The sequence below is a fragment of the Antedon bifida genome, chromosome 6, assembly GCF_963402885.1.
Source record: "Antedon bifida chromosome 6, ecAntBifi1.1, whole genome shotgun sequence".
NCBI lineage: Eukaryota > Metazoa > Echinodermata > Crinoidea > Comatulida > Antedonidae > Antedon > Antedon bifida.
The window spans coordinates 20,945,841-20,964,512 of NC_136231.1; the positions used below are offsets into that span (position 1 = coordinate 20,945,841).

Sequence of the window (18,672 nt, forward strand, 5' to 3'; positions counted from 1 at the left end):
ACTTACATTCTTCAGCTGTGGATTTTTCTTTATGGGCAAGTTCTTCAGAATTAGAAAAATTTCTCGTTTCTAAATCTGCCACAATGAGCCTAGCTTCATCAAGCCTCCTTTGTACATCATCAGTTCCTTCTTCAATTTGCTTTGCTTTTTGATTATCTATCAATTCTAAAAATGTATACAAATACGAATACAAATTGTTATGACGTTAAGAAAAAAAGGAAATTTGGATTAGGCCTTCTACAAACCTACAGCAGTCAGCAGTGCAGCACCTACCAGATCAGCACACTGGGAGACGATCTCTACTCTTTTCAAATAGTGTACCAAGTGATCAATGTACACAGATTTACATCCCATCCGAAGGACGAGGCAATGAGAGTAAAGCATCTTGCCTAAGGATGCAATCAGTATGGAACCCTATCACATGCTAGTCTGATATTATCATTACACCATAATCTCCGGTATATGCAGCATCAGACGCGGTCTCCAATCCAGAACGCAACTGGGCCCAACACTGCTTTAACAGTATACCTGTTAAGTTCAATCGATATGCCAGTAAAACACTAACCTGTAAGGGATTGGTAGGTATCATTAATGAACTTTTCTATTTCCACTGCATCTGCTAAAGTCTCTGCAGCTCCATTTTTACCTTCATAAGCAGATTTCACTTTTGCTACAGACTTTAAAAAATAAAATATATACAAGAAAAAAATCAAATATCAATGATATCAAAGCCCAACAATGACATTAATTTGTTTGTACAAATGTACCAGAGGTTTAAAATTAATCATTATTCTGATGCATGGATTATTTGAAAAACAAAATTCTGAAATGTAATAATTGAAAAGCTTGACTTACATCCTGATCAATTTTGTCTGCATTTTCTGTTACATTATCTAAAAGTTGATAGACTGGAGCTAAGCTAGTTGAAATAATAGTTGAAGCAATCCCTGCATCAGCCACACCAGGCTAAAAGAAATGAACACAACATTATAATTCTTTCAGAACTAAGTTATGACTTATGACACCAATACGTCTAACAACTAAAAGCTGAGTGATGGTATTTTAAAAATATAACTATACAGATAGTTTAATATATTGTACAGGTAGTTGCTGGTTGATCCTCCCCAACTACTCATTTACAACTGAGTGAACTGGGAGCTTCTTATCAAGAATTGAGACAGAATCTTTTGATGATAGTATACGTATATTGGTAATATATTACACTGGTATACTATAACAGCCAATTTATTGTTTGCAAGAAGCGATTTTAATTAAAAATATATGCTTATATTGAATATAATATTCAAAATATTGGGACACTACGATTTTTACAGAGTCATCAAATTGTGACATAATACCTTTAGTTCATTGTACAATGTATCATTGAGTCTATCGATTGTTGCAAAGGCTTCCAGTCCAATAGAAACAGCTCCTGGTTTTGTGTTATTAACTTGAAACAACATAACATCTAATACATCTAATAGCGTGTGAACACAACTATCACATGGTAAGCAACCTTGAGGTGTGAAAACAAATCGTGCTTCACAGCGGTCACATCGTTTGCCAGTGGCTCCTGGTGGACAGATACACTTGCCTGAATCGGTTTCACATTCCAACAGCTCAGGACAGTTACATTCTAGAAAGAAAGGTTAGTTTAACAATTCATTTTAACCTGTAAATTGTAAGAGACCTATACAACATACAAAGCCTACTGGAACAACTTTTTTTTTCTCTAAAAATTTATAAGATGAACTAGTACACCTGGGTAACCCATACTCTTCCAAAAGATAAATCAGATGTGTATACAAGAACTCCAAATTTAATTCCTTTAAGACTTGTTCTACCACCAGAAAAATGGTAGAGGAGTGCACTGAACCTGTGCCAATTGTATCTTTGCGATGCTCCTGCCTTAAACGCTTGGACACTCAGCTAGACCTTGATTAAGCGATTCCAGAAATCATTTGTTACTTACTTGTACAGCCTGATGGACCATAATCCCAGTAACCTCTTTGACACCTGTCACACTTATGACCTTCCACACCAGGCATGCAAATACATGAGCCATCAGTTTGTAGACACTGTTCGGTCACTGAACCATCTCCACATGAACAGGTTTCACAACCAGTGCATGAATCATAATTCCAGGTGTTGGGCTATGGCAAAAAAGTATTTGTTTGACATAAAATATTACATTACTTTTTTTATTGTTTGTTTCTTTTCTTTTGGACAGAGGATCGCTCTTAGTAGTTTCTGTAATAAGCAATTTAACTGAAATTTAACTTGACAAAAATAGAACATCAGGATAACTGGCCCTCGTCCAGACAGCAATGATACACTTACCCTACACTGGTCACATGTGTCTCCAATCACATTTCGTTTGCAGTTACAGATACCATTTGTGTTATCACACTGTTCAGTTCCACAGGTGTTGCAATTACAACCTGATTTTATAAAAAAAAAATTTTGCATGCATGAAAACGTTATTTTAATAATTGATTTTTCATTACACATCTTACAGAAACAAACTTACATGATATAAGAATGTTAGAAACTATAAGATAATAAGAACTGGTTTGTTTCAGAATCATCAGTTAAAGAGCAGGGAGTTATTGTAACCAAAACCACTTCAAGTTCAACACCCACAACAGTTAGGTTTAGATAGCACAAATGATGCATGTGGTTGCTTTATGCAATAGGTACAATTTGATGAAGAGACCCAAATACATACCATCATAATTTACACTTATCCAATCTAAGGTACACAGTGGGATGAGTAGTATTTACATATAATCACATTCCAACTACCAAATATTTGCGACATAAAACTTTTGAAACCTACATCAACTACAAAGCCTGGTTGTTACCCTTCCAGTTAAAACTAGAATTAAGGATAATAGTAATACTAACGTGAACAGTTTTTCTTTACAACAGCATCTCCAAAATAGCCATTACCACACTGCTCACAGCTATATCCATCATATCCTTCTAGACAGAGAAGACAAGCTCCAGTTGAACCACTACATACATTACCAACAGCATTCGGATCTAAGTTACCATTGCAAAAACATGGTTCACAAAACCCACCCAACTCATCAGGGTTGCCGTAATATCCATTTTCACACCTGCAAATTAAATAGTAACAGACAAATATAATAAAAAAATGAATACATTACACATTTATCTTATCTTAAGGTGTTAAATAAGTCCAGTTGATTTATTTTACACCTACTACCTGGATAATATTTAAAATCATACAACATTTATCTTCTATAGTATATATAAGTAGCTAAAGCTAATCACTTTGGCTAATGCTACAGAATGTTATCTGTGCGGCAAACTGGATGAATACTTACACGCTGCAGTTTTCGGTTGTATATCCAAGTGTACAGTCGCAGTTGAAATTGGAACTAAATGCATCTGGGGGCTGACAAGTTGTTGCAAACCTAAAAATCAGAAATAATTTAAAAACCAAATACAGTTTCTATGCTCATGGAAAATGGCTTTCTACTCCCAAAGGTGACAGTGTGAATGTTATGTGCACTTGAAAAGCCAAAAACCTGAAGCTAGGTTGCAGACAGTACAAGAAAATTGTATTTGTTTGCCATTAAAAAGTAAGGGAGACGCCAGTGTCTACTCCACCAAAAAAAGGACTTGCAAGTTTCTTGGATATTCAATGTTTCTTATCTTTACAGGCATATATGCAAAATGTAAACATGTATTTTTAAGTACGCAGAGAAGAAGTTGTTACATACGTGCTACCAACAACAGCAAATGGACATGGGCATATCTGACAATCTGATTCCGTTCCATATCTTGGATCTCCATAAAAACCAGTACTACATTTTTCACAATGTTCGCCTTCTGTGTTGTGGTCACATAACTGAAAAAGGATATAAAAAAGAACAAGATATGTAAAGCTATTTGTTACATTCATTACCTTTAATTTATACACTCAAATCTTTGAATTGAAGTCAGTCTAGAATTATTCAGCAAGACAGTTGTAGCATTGAGACATTTTGAACCATACTTTATCTCCTTTCAGAAACACATGGTACATCACAAACTGACCTGAACTAGATGTTATTCACCATTGAGAACAACTCCTCTTTGTTGGTTACCATAAATTTATACACTACATCAATAATTTGTAAACTGTGTGGCACATGACTTTATTATTCTTCTATGTAATATAAAAAATGCAAAATTAATCATGACAATTTCCAAAAAAAAACTCACCAAACATCGACCATCAAATGGATCACATGAGATTGCATGGTTGTTACATTGACATGGTACACAGGCTCCACTGCTCAATTTATAGTAGCCATCAGAACAGTCCTATCAAATAAAATCAATAACATTTATTTTATATAACTTCTATTTCAGAGGAATATCTCATGAATACTTTCCCAATAGAATATCAATTGTGTAGATTTCAAATATAAAAAGACTCATTCATTCAATCTTTTATTTCGTTATCTCTGGTCAATAATAGTAAAATTACATATAAATTAATTAAAAATAAACAAGACTGTACTAATTACTATTACTAATCTCAGGATGCAATTCCACCTGAAGAGCATCTTTGACTATATAAGACGTTGCCTATAATCGTTGAGACTAAAACATTTCACTTGAATTGAGTCTACACATCAGGCCATATATCGATGTACACAAATGTACACAACTATTTTCGACAAATACAATAGATACAAAATGTATGAAAGGCATGGCAATACCCTGGGGGTAGGTTGCAAGTAACTGGCTTTCAAACATTAAATATGACATTTCCAAATAATATTTCTACAGTATTTCAAACCTACCTGACATGAAAGACCTTCATACCCTACAGGGCAATTACAGAATTCAACACTATACTCTGGAACGCCATCAAAATCCTTAACAGTAGTATCCATGGAAACATCACTCAAGCTGATGAAAACAAATGTAATGAATGTTATAAAAACATGTGATACTAGAGAGTGCGCTCGCTCACCCTCTAGTAAGTGTAGACGATGGTTCTGGTAAATCGTAAAAACGCCTCGGGGAAAACTTGAGCCTAACATGAAGGAATGAAGTAGGACATTTCAGCCAATTTCGGAAATTATAATTGATCATCAATGGAGGTTGTACAGTCTTAGTAGTAATGGAACTCTGTAAATGCAGCAGTATGTCAATTATTTACAATTTATATTGACTGCATAATTACCTTGCATATATTACTCTGTCAAAATACTGTGCTTGGATCTGAAGAGAGCTAATATCGGCCAATACAGTCATTAATGTTTGTCGTGAAACTGTGGCACCACTAAATGCTCGGAAACTTGTCTAAATGTAGGGAGAACAATTGGATAGTTAAGGAAACATACTACACGTGCTAAAGTTATTGGAATTATTAATACATACAATATTGACGGAACACATTACATTACATTATAATACATACATTACTAATGTGTCATGAGTGTGAAGGGTGGTTTTAAAATATTTTTCCTCCACCTCCTCCCTCATAAAATCTTTCTTCTTGCTTAAAGCTACATTAAAGCGTCATTTTGTTAAATAATGGAAAATCATATAAAGAATTGAATGGCATCATCTTCACGGAACGGATTGAGTGTGAATGTAGCATTACATTGGTAATTTCACTAATTCTGGACAAATTTTTTCTTGCCAAGTATTCATACCTCAAGTAAATCAACTTCAACAAGCTCTCCTGTTTCAACTGGTCTCTGTATGTTATTATACATCAAGTTAAGTCCATTGCCCTAAAAGATTGTTAATAATAGAGAAAAGAGTTGCACACTCATCATATTGATATTCATTTGTCTTAGAACACCAAGCTTGAGTGGAAGGCCCAAGACACTTGCATCAAGATGGCAATACCTTTAATAGTAATAAATGCATATTTATTATGCAAAAAGTGTACAAATAAATCAGACTCTCATAATGTAGCCTACAACAGCCGAATTTAGAGAATATCAAATGTGCATTTGCAACCAAACCAAACTGCTTTTAATGAACCATAAAACTCACAGACAAGATAACATCTGCTCGTATCAATGGTAAAGCGGGTTGTGCGCCAGAAGCATCACCTCGTACAGCCTCTATGCTATTTTCCACACGATAGCGAAGTTTACCACCATAAGAACCAATCTACAAAAAAAAAAAAATAGCTATGAAAAACAACAGCTTTTTTTTGGTTGTGTGTGGAATTGTATGTTGTGTGTTCAACATTGCTTAACATTGGCCTAAATGTCTATGTAACCAAATTTCACTCTTGATGATTTAAGAGTTTATTTGAGCATTTTATTTTGCAGCCTAAAATATGGTTCCTCTGACCAAGCTTTCGACATAGGTTACTGAAGAAAATATAAAAAGAATTTGAAATATGATGGAACCCTGTGGCTTAATTAAGGACCAAAGAATACTTAATTATAGCTCAATTTAAAAATAGCTGAAAAAAAAAAAAAAATCAACATACCTTATCTCCTAAATATTCATTGGGAGCAACCCAGTAAACTGTGGATTGAGGGTTGATGCTACTTCCTTCAATGTAGACATTCATTTGGTTACCTGCTAAACTAATTTGAGGATCTCTAATGTTGGTCACATTCCAACCTTCCATTGTGTTGACCTACAATTTAAAATACAAGGTAATAGATGTAAAATCGTACAGAAGCAAGTACAAAGGCATACTTAAACATATCATACTTGTATTTTCTCCACATTTTTCCCTCCCAAAATTCATTGCTCAAACAGGATGCTAAAACATAATGTGGATTACCATACAGTTATAAAGTTAATGACTCTTTGTCTACTAAACTCCACTCCCCCAAAGGACCATGCCCATAATAAGTTATTACTCAAAATGAGCATAATAAATAATATAAAGGCACAAAAAATAGCGCTCCGGCTCATAACGGATAAAACAAAATGCATTTCTTAGATTCTGAAAAATAAAACTGGTTTTTAATTTTTACTTAGGAAGGCAATATGCCTAATATTATAAATATTAATATTACTATTAATATATAAATATTATAATATAATGTCAAGTAGACTTGATACTCACTTGGCCCCTGCTGACGGGTGCAATAACACAGTCTGTTGTGACTCCGAAGCAGAAGCAAGATGTACAACCTTTTGGGTTACGGTCTTCAAGCGAGAAGGTACCAGGCTTACACCGATTGCAATAATCTCCTTCAACATTTTCCTACAAAACCAAATAAGGTTATTAAGATGGGCATAGAGTAAATAATATATGTCATAATACAATTATAGTATACTGTTTGAAGGTACACCATGTATGTTACTTCTGAAAAGAACTGTTGAGTTTCTCGACGTTTCGATCAATATGCTTTGATCGTCCTCAAGAGTGAGAATGATTGAATTTGATCGAGAAACTCAACAGTTCTTTTCAGAACTAACATATGTGGTGTACCGCAAACTTATATCTTTATTTTTTATTTATTTATTCAATTTTCTGCCATATACAATACAAAGAAGACAAAACAATTATAAAAGGGGGGCAAGGAAACACCTATGCTAGTTGGTCAACCCAGAACATACAGAGCACAGAAAGAAAGAGATAAATAAAAAAATAATATTACGTTCCACAATATCAACACAATTATAGTAACTAAAAACTCCACAGAAGCCATCCGAAGATAATTCTCTATTCTTATAAAACAGATGTGCACTGTATGTATATGGACCAACCGTTTTATTTCCCATCTGAAGGACAAGGTAATGAGACAGTCATCTAATGATACAATACGGCACAGATAGGTATGAACCCCTTTTACACGATTCCTTACCATATGCCATATATCACATATTATTTATTTTGCCAAATTTCAAATACAGTACAAAGTAAGACATAAAAACAGTACAAATGAGGCAGGATCACCTAAAGGCTATAAATAAAAATAAACGCCGAGAGGCTCTCCACATAGAAATACTTACATAAAATTAATTACACACATTAAAAACATGAATTCCTAATAGATTTAGATAAAACTCTAAAATATCTATCTATTATTACCACAATTAAGAAATATATACTTTCGAAATACTTTAGAATAATAATTATAAAAAGCATATAGTAGATATAGCAGTACCTTGCACAAACATTCAGCATTTGTTTGGTTACATATACCAGGTAGAGTTCCCGACAAATCACAGTTACAATCACTACAGAATGGATATGAATGGAAACCAGGGTTACAAGCTTCACACCGACGACCCGCTACATCTGCTTGGCAACGGCACTGTCCTGTGTTGGCATCACAGCCTAGATCGCTACCAATAGTGCCTCTTTCATCACAATCACATGGCTGAAAAATGATGATTTTATAAAATAGAAATTGTACATGGTAAAAGACTAATTCCTTAAAGGGTTCTGGTTTAACATCTCTATTATTTATTATCGGTCAAACAAACCCATAAACTGGTGACATAAGTAGAGTTTTTATTACCATCGTACCATTTACCAATTGAGATAGAGAAAGATCTGTAATGTACAAGACTAAAGACAAGACTGAACTCAAGTCACCTAATTAAATGACTTACTACACATCCAGCAATAGGATCATATCCATAATGATTATCAAGACATCTGTCACAGTACTCTCCGGACACATTTGGTGGACACGTGCATTGACCAGTTTCTTCATTACACACACCAGACAAGCATCTACATTCTGTAAAGACATTTTAAGTGGTTATTTTTGTATATGTGTAGGGTTATACATATATAAAAACAAATATACAGTATGTGTTAATGAAACTAAGCAAGGACTGGTTGGTGCTATCACTGATTAAGGTTGTCGCTCGACCAGTGCCCATTTTTACGAGAGGAAAGTTATTAGTAAATACTGAATGCAGGGGCTGCCATAAGAGTCAGTAGTGCTGATTTCAAATGCCTAATGGGACCACAGCTCCATATACAGCACCCAATATTCCCAGATGGTCTCCTGTCCAAGCTCTAACCAGGCTCAACGTTGCTTAACTTCGGTGATCTGACAAGAACCGGTGTTTCAACATGGCAAGGCCGTACATTTTATGACAAGCAAAAAAGCATAATAGTGCTTTCACTATCTATTTCAGTAGTGCTGTACAAATTAAGTATAGTAGTAATTCACAGAAAAGAACTATTTTAATGAAAACAATTTCTAATGAATACCTCTACATAATGGAAATCCATAGAATCCAATCATACACCTTTCGCATTGACGACCTGTGACATGGTCACGACATGGACACTGACCACCAAGTTCTTCACAATAATAGTTGAGTGAACCATCAATATTACAGTCACATGATAATGCTCCATTGTTGTAGTCAGTTGTAAGCGAGAAGACAGAGTCACGGCAAAATCCAGTTGTTGAAGGGCTAAAAAAAATAATTAAACCAATAAACTATTCAGTTCCTGTCGATTCAATCACTACTGTATTATGAAAAAGCAAGAAAATAGAATTAAGGATTTTGCTTACCTAATGTAAAAGTTCTGGCTGCCACACTCTCTGATAAAGTCACCATTTCGATCTTGTGGACTGGCTTTTAGGAGCGCCTCACTGTATCCGTCTTCTGGTATTGCAAGGATGTAATCCTAAACAAAGACAATGAGAAATGTACTTTCTTAAGCTTATGAATTGCCAATAGGGTTTTATGCTAAAGTAGGTCATGCAGTTGTCACAATATGGGGGTGGGAGAGAGCTTAGGATAGGGGCGGAGTCGAGGATAGGGGCAGGGGATACCTTCTATACAACAGGTTTTGTACAGTCATTATACCTTTTTATAGCAGTGCATTTGATTAGGATCTGATTTAAATAAGTTAAGACAAGTAGTTAAGAGAGTGAGAGCTATAATTCCTATTGAAGATGTAGAATGTCCTGGGGACAATAATAAATTAGTAATACCAATACTAAAGTTACTTACAATCCAAAGAGTACGTTTGTCTCCATTTGGTAATGTAATGAGAATGTCACTGCCTACACCATTCATTTCAAATGTGGTGCCTCCAGCTGCATTGGAGACTACAGTACGACAACCAGAAGTATGAGGGCAGTATTTGGCTTCAAAAGAACCTGTCAAATAATGTTCATATTATATTATTGTTTCATGTTATATATATATATGAATACATGAATGAATATATTACATTTTAGCTCAATGCTACACATGCCAGTCTATATAATTGAACATAAATATTGGTACCAAAGAAATGTTTTTTTCCTCATTTTGTTTATGAAATTGCAGAAGAAACTACAAGTTCTACAAAGTTTAGAATGTTTCTCAAAACTATATATGCTACCAACCTGAAGATTCTACTTCACCAAGAAGATCAAAGAACACTTCATACGATGAGGTCAAAGGTTGATAATAATGCACCACAAACACCCATCTTCCCACGCCAGGATTTCCATCTACGATTGTTAACTCCATCTGAAAAAAAGATCTTATTTGAAAAAGCTGTATTTCCTCCATGCTTATACAAACAAGGCATATGCTGGGTTGGTTAAGGATGTATTGACCTCCGAATAAGTTAAAATAAAGGCAAAATTTTCGAACTTTGAATAGGCCATTTATAGATGTAATAAGTTTTTAATAGTTTAAGTTTAATAAATAATGATTTTGCTTCGTTTTCCAACAATGGGCTTCAGTTCAACTATTTTTCCTTTAAATTATGATGTATTGGTAAATAATTTCTTTTTTGAATAATATTAAATAATGATTATCATAAATAACAATAAAATATAGTCCCCTGAAACATATAAATTAAAATTGTCTCCTACAAACACATATGAATGAATGGCTGCATGTGGATCTGGAATGCGGTCTAAAAAGATTGTGATTGATGTTGTATGTTATTATTATTATACTAGTAAAGTGAAACATAATTACTCTTCCTGCATCCGTATCCATATAATAGAGAACATTCCTGTCACTGGCCATGGTAGGCAGGGGAAATTGTTCATCTTTCTCTTCTGGTCTCTCAGCTTCCTTACGAACAGCTGGAACAGGAATTACATAGCTGGATCCTAGACAGCTACAAAGCAAAAAACACCTCAATAAATACAACACTCTGATCGTTGCTACAACTAATTTTTAGAACACATAATCAACTGCTGCAAAGCGGGAGCAGGAATGCATACAGTGTGTGTATAAGTTCATCATTAAATTACATGCCATTATTTTAGATCTAAAGCTCTGTTTACACTATCAAAATAGCTTCACAAAACAAGTTTATATATGGTAGTGATACGACATCATCATATCCATGGGCAAATCACATTATATCAGGAATGTATACAGTGTGTGTATAAGTTCATCAATTTACATGCCATTATTTTAGATCTAAAGCTCTGTTTACACTAGCAAATAACTTTACAAAACAAATTTATATATGGTAGTGATACGACATCATGTCCATGGGCACATCACATTTGATAGTGTAGACAGAGCTTTAGTTACGGTCATTGTACATAGATTGTCACCGCAAGAAAGGTTGGTTAAATATTGTTTGTATTGGCAAGTCTATTCCCTTTAAATGTGAATTAGCATTGATATAAAAGTGATTGTTGATTTTGGATAACATGGATTATGAGGTTGATATATGAGGTTCAGGGGGAAAAGATTTTCTGTTACATTTCGTATAGATTTACTGTACATTTAACTAATGGTTAATTGTGAATAAGAGCGTGTACATTTCAGCATACAGGTGACGACCTAATTAGTTTGAAAATAAATTCCTCATTTCTTACTTTTTGTTCACATCTCTGACACACATTAATGTTGGTGTGACAAACTCCATACTCCATTTCTCAGCAGGTACAGCGACAATGGAGCTCTGCAATATAAAGTTGAATTACTAATTAAGGTATATTGCTACAAAAATGCGAGTGGTAAGGTGAAGTTTCTTATAGTTTCAGAATAAAAACATGGGATATGCCAGCACAATATACTTACAAGACCAAATACAAAATTCTGGCCATATTCTGAAACCTGAGCTCTGAAAATAGTTGTTGTTACATCAAAGATCATCACACGGTTTTGAGAGTCCATTACAACTGCTCGACACCTAACATAAAAACAAAAAATGTCTTAAAAAATATGAAAATGGTAAAATATTCTGTGTACGCTGCACCTATGGTGTATAGACCTTATCAGGGAAGACTCGTTCTACCACCAGCACCATGGAGTGAGTGAGCAGGGTACCCTTGCCGATTTTGTGGCTAGCTGCCATTCACTAACTCTGAAAGCTTAGCTGGCACAGTGTTATACATAAATTTTTGTTATGCTTCTCTAGAAAAAAAAAGAAGAGACTTACATAAAGTTGCAGTTATAGACAACAAAGTAACCAGTCTGCTCAATACCATCCATTGATACATTGAATTTGCCATTGTAAGCACCAGGACCGCCGCCGTAATATTCAAGCACAAACACATAGCTACCAACTTCTTCAATGGGAAATACCAAATTTAGGTATGGCTGAAACAAAAATATTAACACTGTTATGTTAAATATTTCACAATTAAAGAGGCTAAATTATGTTTATACTCATGAATCAATATTCAAGCACAAACACATAGCTACCAACTTCTTCAATGGGAAATACCAAATTTAGGTATGGCTGAAACAAAAATATTAACACTGTTATGTTAAATATTTCACAATTAAAGAGGCTAAATTATGTTTATACTCATGAATCAATTAAGAAAGATATTTTGTGTTGCTGCTCATCAACATCCACAAAGTTAAAAACAAATTTCTTATGTTCAATAATTAAAATAATATGGATGATCATGTAAAATTTTAATTTTTTAATATTAATTCAATGAAACGTACTACATTGGAAGAATACAAGGAGACATTTTTGAAATTTTTTGTCAAGGAAAACCAAACAAACATATAGGGCCTACTTTACGAAATCTAGAGAGTACACTTCTCAATAATAAATATATAGGCTCCTTCTGTTTGTTACATCATCTTCAATGGGCCCATCTAGAAACTATCGCAGTGTAAAAAGATTCACCTTGCAGATTACTTTAGTAGTACTATATGCTCCAACTGTTGTAATTTTAGCTTACTTATACTGTAGTAGTACCATAGAGCTTACTTGCACACACATAAAATCATAGATGTCATTTTCTGTACCTGATCTGGGCTTAAGTAGGCCATTTCTGAGACACCAAGGTCCTCCAAGATTGTAACATCAGTAAAGAGGTTTGTACGAACATTATCACCATCATCATTTGTGTAGGAGCCAGCATGCCCAAGAAGAGTGTCAAATTGCTCCAAGCCAGGAAATGTAAAATAATTGCACCTATAATAACCATATCAAACTTGCATATTAAATGTTTACACTTAATAGTCATGATGTCATCTTCTTGCAATCTTAAATCCATGACATTATAATGGTAACAGGCAAAGTACACAAGAGAGTGTGAAATTTAAATTTCCGATTACAGTACACAGTGCGAGAATATAGAATACTTCTGCATGTCAACTAAGCATAGTTACTTTACTTAATGCCTGAATTTATTTAATACCTAAAAGGTGTGCTATAAATCAAATTATAAATGTTTTATATTCATGTAATGGAACAAATAATTTCATTCGGTGAAAAATGAAATGTTATATTAAAATAGAACCTTTCATCTTTTACCTCATTAAATTATTTGTATCATTGCACTCATTGCATTCATTATTTGTAAAATTAAATATTAAAAAGATTTGCTTGAGGAACCTTTCTTGATCTTGTCCAGCTACACATGGTTCAGTAATGTCAATATGAAGAGTTCTTGCTTCAAAATAAGCAGATGGCAGCAAAACAAGATAATCCTGTCAAAATATATTATATCATTTTAAAATATAAATAAATATAAATTTATCAGTATGGTTTGTCTTTGCAAATTGTCTTTTCCATTAATTGCTACAAAATACATCTCAAGAAGAAAATCAGACAAAAGCATTTCAAACTTTACAAATGAAAATAAGACCAGAAATTTCTGTTAGTTTATTTTACTTTTGGTAAATAGTCAAATGGGTTTCACTTTCTTATTCATTATCAGACATACCAGTAAAACACCTGACGGTGCCTCAATGACTGCAAGCCAGTGGTCTCGATTCAGTACGAATGGCGATATTTTTATATCACTTTGGACAGTCACAAGTTGTGGGCTAGCACCGGGCTTGAAAAGTACTGGGTACTCTTGAACATCGTCTAAAACATACAAGTAAATTTTTTATAAAATAAGTGCCAATATAATAACTGCCAAGTAGTAGCTTTGAGGAAGATTCTAGCCACCAGCACGATTCGAGCCGATCAAGGATTTAATTACTTGCAATTGGATTACTCTAATTACAGTACTTGTATCAACCACCAATAATGAACTACACCAATGTTATAGTGGAGTTTTGAAGACAATGATGGGTGGTTTGTTTTTATCTGTACATTGTTACTTTTCATATTCAACTTTTCTTCTTTTTTTTGAGATGCGACTCTATAGCTCACTATGTTGGTCGGTCGGTAAACACTAACTCAAATTTGCGGTAGCAACTGCAGCCATGTATATGGCCTTGTTTTTTGTAAATTTGCCATGGTGATGAATAATATAGGGAAGTAAACTTTAAACTTCAAGATGGTCGTTGTTATTAAATTTTACATACTTTCTTGAATGTTGGTTGGTGTCATACGAATTTTACCATACACTGGCTCAGAACCATCATACATGTAACGCAATACAATACGGTAGAGGTCGGGCACTTCAACTGGTACCCATAAACTGACCGAAGGCTGAATAAAAAAGAAATCAAGGCATGATTTTCAAGCAATCAATTAAAGCATCAAACCTTTGTCGATTTAAAGTTTACGATACACCACGTATATTAGTTCTGAAAAGAACAGACACTCATATACGTGGTGTACCGCAAACATTACATCAACATTTGATTTCGCCATGCAAACCTTCAAACAATATATCAAACATTTATAATTAATCATTTTCTGATGTGTCTAGTCTAAAACATCATTTGTAATAGCTATTATTTTGTTTAAATTGTTTATTCAAAAGCTGTGAAATTTGTCTAAAATACTATACCTGTAGACTTTGCGACATGACAGCATATCCAATATAAGAGAAACCGGGAAAGGTGTTTTGATCATATCCAATACGTAACTGACTGCCATCAGATGCATGTCCAGATTCAATCTCATATTTGTATTGGTAAAGATCAGGGAAATAGTGAGCACGTTCTGGTCTGTAAAATGAACAATTAGCATTAGGACACATATATTTGGAGAAAATCTAGGACAACCTGGAAACCATGAAAACAAATGGACAGAAATATAAGTAGGTAGTCTGAGAGGAGATACAGCAGTAATCACAATGACATGAACGGTCAATCCTATCCACACCTTAAAAAAAAGTCAATCAAAGAGGTAAGGCTGACATATTGTGTCGTATGCATAACAATCCTTAAATTGAATGGCAATGGCCATACAATGGTATGGTACAACCACACTGTGTAGAAAACAAGGACCACAACTTTAGGCTAATAATTGGTATATCTATATGAACATTTCAACAAAACAAATTCTTACTGATCACAGTTCTGTCCACGAATCCTGGCTTTACAGATACAATTTCCTGTTGTTTTATCACATACATTAGTTGCAGCACCACCAACATCACAATTACATGCTGTAAAAATATTACAAATTAGCAGTTAATAAACCACAGTCGTAATCATGCTACAGTAGGCTGTGGCTGGATGGAGTTGGCTGGTTTAACGTGTTTCAGAACTGTTTATCTTCTTGTTTACGACCCAAATTAAATTTTACTTTAAGAAGTCTATTTTTGATTTCAAGGTCTCATGAACCATCCTTAAAATGTTAGCTCCGTGAGGTTTGTAGTAGAAAACCCTGTATACCGTAGCTGTCTGATCATAATTACTGATCAACTATGATTGAAACGGACTAACTCATTAAAAAAAAACATCTTTTTAAAATTGTAAATGAAAGCATGGTTATTATATTGAAATCAATCATCTTTTTATGTAAATATGCCTACTTTTTAACTACTTTTAACTTGTAACAATCTTAGTAATATACAATAGAAAGAGAAATATTCATACAAATAATTAATTGTTACAATGTACCTTTATTTTATATATAATATATATACATATAAATCTGAGAATTATAATAAAAGTGGGAAGACCCCACACAAGACAAAAAAAAAAAAAAAACTCATTAAAAAAAATTAACTAACCCCTAACCCTAACCCAACCTCTCTGGGTAACCTACTGAAGGTAGGCCTACATGAAGACTCCAACCTCTCTGGGTAACCTACTGAAGGTAGGCCTACATGAAGACTCCAACCTCTCTGGGTAACCTACTGTAGGTAGGCCTACATGAAGACTCCAACCTCTCTGGGTAACCTATAGTAATAACCTAACCTGTACATCCAAAGGAGTTTCCTTCAGTCAGTTGATAAGCACCATCTCTACACTCGTCACAAATCCTTCCATTGGTCAAAAGTTTGCAAAAACATTGTCCAGTCACCTACAACAAACACAAAATTAGAACATGTATATATGAATGTAATTTCCATTTAATCAAACAACTATTACTATACTTTGTCTATGAATGGTTTTACCTCATTATACAAAAACCAATGGCTGGCTGACTCTACAGTGAAATGACAATCATGAGTTTAGTTTAGATGGGTAAGTTTAGGCAGTGTGTGTCCCGAATCCAATGGGTTTAAAATGTGTGGTGGTTTCAGAAATGACTACTTCGGTTGGCAAACTATTCCAATATGTAATTACAGTCTAAGCTGATGTCCTCATGAATGTTCTATCTCAAACCAATGTCATATGTATGCAACTTACCGTGTTACATCTGTCACTACCAGATACAGTTCCTGGAGTGAAGCAATTACAACGCTCACACCCATCAGGATTGCTTAGCTGAAGGTTCCAGTACAACGGTGTACACGTATCACATGATCTTCCCTCTACAAAACTCTTGCAGATACATGCACCCTATATACAAAAATATAAATAAATAGTTAAATCAGTGATTTAATTACATAGAACACAAAACCTGTTCGAATATTATAGAATCCATGTTTATAAGCTTTCCTCTCATTGTAAGCAGAAGGTCTAATTTTTTCTCTCCTATAATTGGATGTGTTATATTTAACACAACTTTCGCATTGTCTTGCATTTTCACAGGAAGACAGTCTGATTAAGTTTTGTCACTGTGTGAATCGGATTCAAGCGCGAGTGTGCAACATAAATACAACCTAATCTTGTTGCCCTTGTTCGCTAACCTTTGGTATATTATAGTAAAATAGCTGAACGCTAAAGTGTGATGGCAAAGAAGACTAGACCAGACATACATAAAAACAGTTCTTACCTTCGTTTCAGCACCACAACCACCAAGCGGTTGACCTGGTAGCTCTTCAACACCAGCTGGATCACAATCGCACTCTATGGATATAGTTTGTGTAAAATAAGATTAGAGTTTTCATACCAAAGTCCAAATACATACTACTTGAGGTAGCAAAACCAATTTTAGATTGGATTACACTTGACAGAAGATGCCCTAGGTATCATTTTTAGTTCATTTACTGTGAAGATAGGAACTTCTAAATTCACTTACAACAAACATGTTATCTAAAATAAACTTAGGCGAGAGAATATAGAATAGGAATATCTCATTGAAGTTGAAACTACTGTATTCCATAACTTGTTGAATACAGTACTGTAATATTTATCAAGTATTATAGGCGTTAAAAAAACAGAATCCAAAATCAAAAAATGTTTACCATACTGACGTTACAAGAAATTATGCTAATTATTATTATTATGATGTTACCTTCACAAGTTGGAAAGTTATAGAAGCCCGAGTTGCAAGCTTCACACATGCGACCTTTGAAACTGTTGTAACAGTAGCACTGTCCAGTCACCTGATCACATTCTTCAGAGTCTGTCCCTAATAGATTACAGCCACAGTCTGAAAGAAATAGTACAAACAAAACATTTAACAGCTAACATTGCTGTTTACTGGATGCTGCAATTGAAAGGACAGAAGTTGAGACGTATCTATGCATGTTGAAACAAACAAGTCAGTCTTAACCATGAAAGACCATAGGTTTCTATTGGTCCACAACAGTATGTATTATGCACTAAGTAAGAATACATAGAGTTTTGTGGTGTGATGTCACAACGATAGATGGCGCTGCATGGTTGCTAGCGTTTTAAACTTAAACTGTAGTTGAAGAATAAATAGATTATTAAAAACAAATATTTACTGATCTTTTGAAATTTTAGTTTGTTTTTATTGAAAATTATTAAGTTTTAAAATGACTACTTCAATAAGCCTATTCCAAACCATTGGTGACCAACCAGGCAGCGCCACCTACCGTCCACGCACCGTCACCTACCATCGTGATGTCAGCAACGCAGAACTCTATACTGTATTATTCCTACTTACATTGGCAAACTGGGAAGTTGTAATATCCCACATTACATGCATCACACTTCATGCCACCAAAGTTGTTGAGACAAGGACATTGACCTTGGTTATTGCATTGAACTTGACCACCAGTTCCTGATATGTCACAACTACAAGCTATAAAGGTAGAAAGAGCATCTTAG

At 34.3% G+C, this 18,672-nt stretch overlaps 1 protein-coding gene across 1 annotated transcript in view; it reads right to left on the reverse strand.

Annotated features, from left to right (window-relative positions):
- LOC144845908 (laminin subunit alpha-like) overlaps positions 1-18,672 on the reverse strand; it is a 41,576-nt gene that overhangs the window by 14,031 nt on the left and 8,873 nt on the right. Inside the window, exons 10-46 of the mRNA XM_078703417.1 lie at positions 18,509-18,646; positions 17,891-18,028; positions 17,429-17,502; positions 16,900-17,052; positions 16,465-16,570; positions 15,608-15,707; positions 15,105-15,264; positions 14,674-14,800; positions 14,082-14,227; positions 13,751-13,845; positions 13,159-13,327; positions 12,332-12,492; positions 11,971-12,082; positions 11,766-11,851; positions 10,906-11,050; positions 10,320-10,446; positions 9,940-10,088; positions 9,495-9,610; positions 9,185-9,393; positions 8,572-8,702; positions 8,121-8,336; positions 7,073-7,213; positions 6,482-6,634; positions 6,034-6,153; positions 5,685-5,765; positions 5,210-5,328; positions 4,824-4,932; positions 4,237-4,338; positions 3,753-3,880; positions 3,354-3,443; positions 2,908-3,122; positions 2,341-2,441; positions 1,973-2,153; positions 1,359-1,636; positions 856-966; positions 566-677; positions 7-165 (exon numbers count right to left, since the gene is read on the reverse strand). Coding sequence (XP_078559543.1) covers positions 7-165; positions 566-677; positions 856-966; positions 1,359-1,636; positions 1,973-2,153; positions 2,341-2,441; positions 2,908-3,122; positions 3,354-3,443; positions 3,753-3,880; positions 4,237-4,338; positions 4,824-4,932; positions 5,210-5,328; positions 5,685-5,765; positions 6,034-6,153; positions 6,482-6,634; positions 7,073-7,213; positions 8,121-8,336; positions 8,572-8,702; positions 9,185-9,393; positions 9,495-9,610; positions 9,940-10,088; positions 10,320-10,446; positions 10,906-11,050; positions 11,766-11,851; positions 11,971-12,082; positions 12,332-12,492; positions 13,159-13,327; positions 13,751-13,845; positions 14,082-14,227; positions 14,674-14,800; positions 15,105-15,264; positions 15,608-15,707; positions 16,465-16,570; positions 16,900-17,052; positions 17,429-17,502; positions 17,891-18,028; positions 18,509-18,646 — 5,058 coding nt within the window. The remainder of the gene's footprint in view (positions 1-6; positions 166-565; positions 678-855; positions 967-1,358; positions 1,637-1,972; positions 2,154-2,340; positions 2,442-2,907; positions 3,123-3,353; positions 3,444-3,752; positions 3,881-4,236; positions 4,339-4,823; positions 4,933-5,209; positions 5,329-5,684; positions 5,766-6,033; positions 6,154-6,481; positions 6,635-7,072; positions 7,214-8,120; positions 8,337-8,571; positions 8,703-9,184; positions 9,394-9,494; positions 9,611-9,939; positions 10,089-10,319; positions 10,447-10,905; positions 11,051-11,765; positions 11,852-11,970; positions 12,083-12,331; positions 12,493-13,158; positions 13,328-13,750; positions 13,846-14,081; positions 14,228-14,673; positions 14,801-15,104; positions 15,265-15,607; positions 15,708-16,464; positions 16,571-16,899; positions 17,053-17,428; positions 17,503-17,890; positions 18,029-18,508; positions 18,647-18,672) is intronic.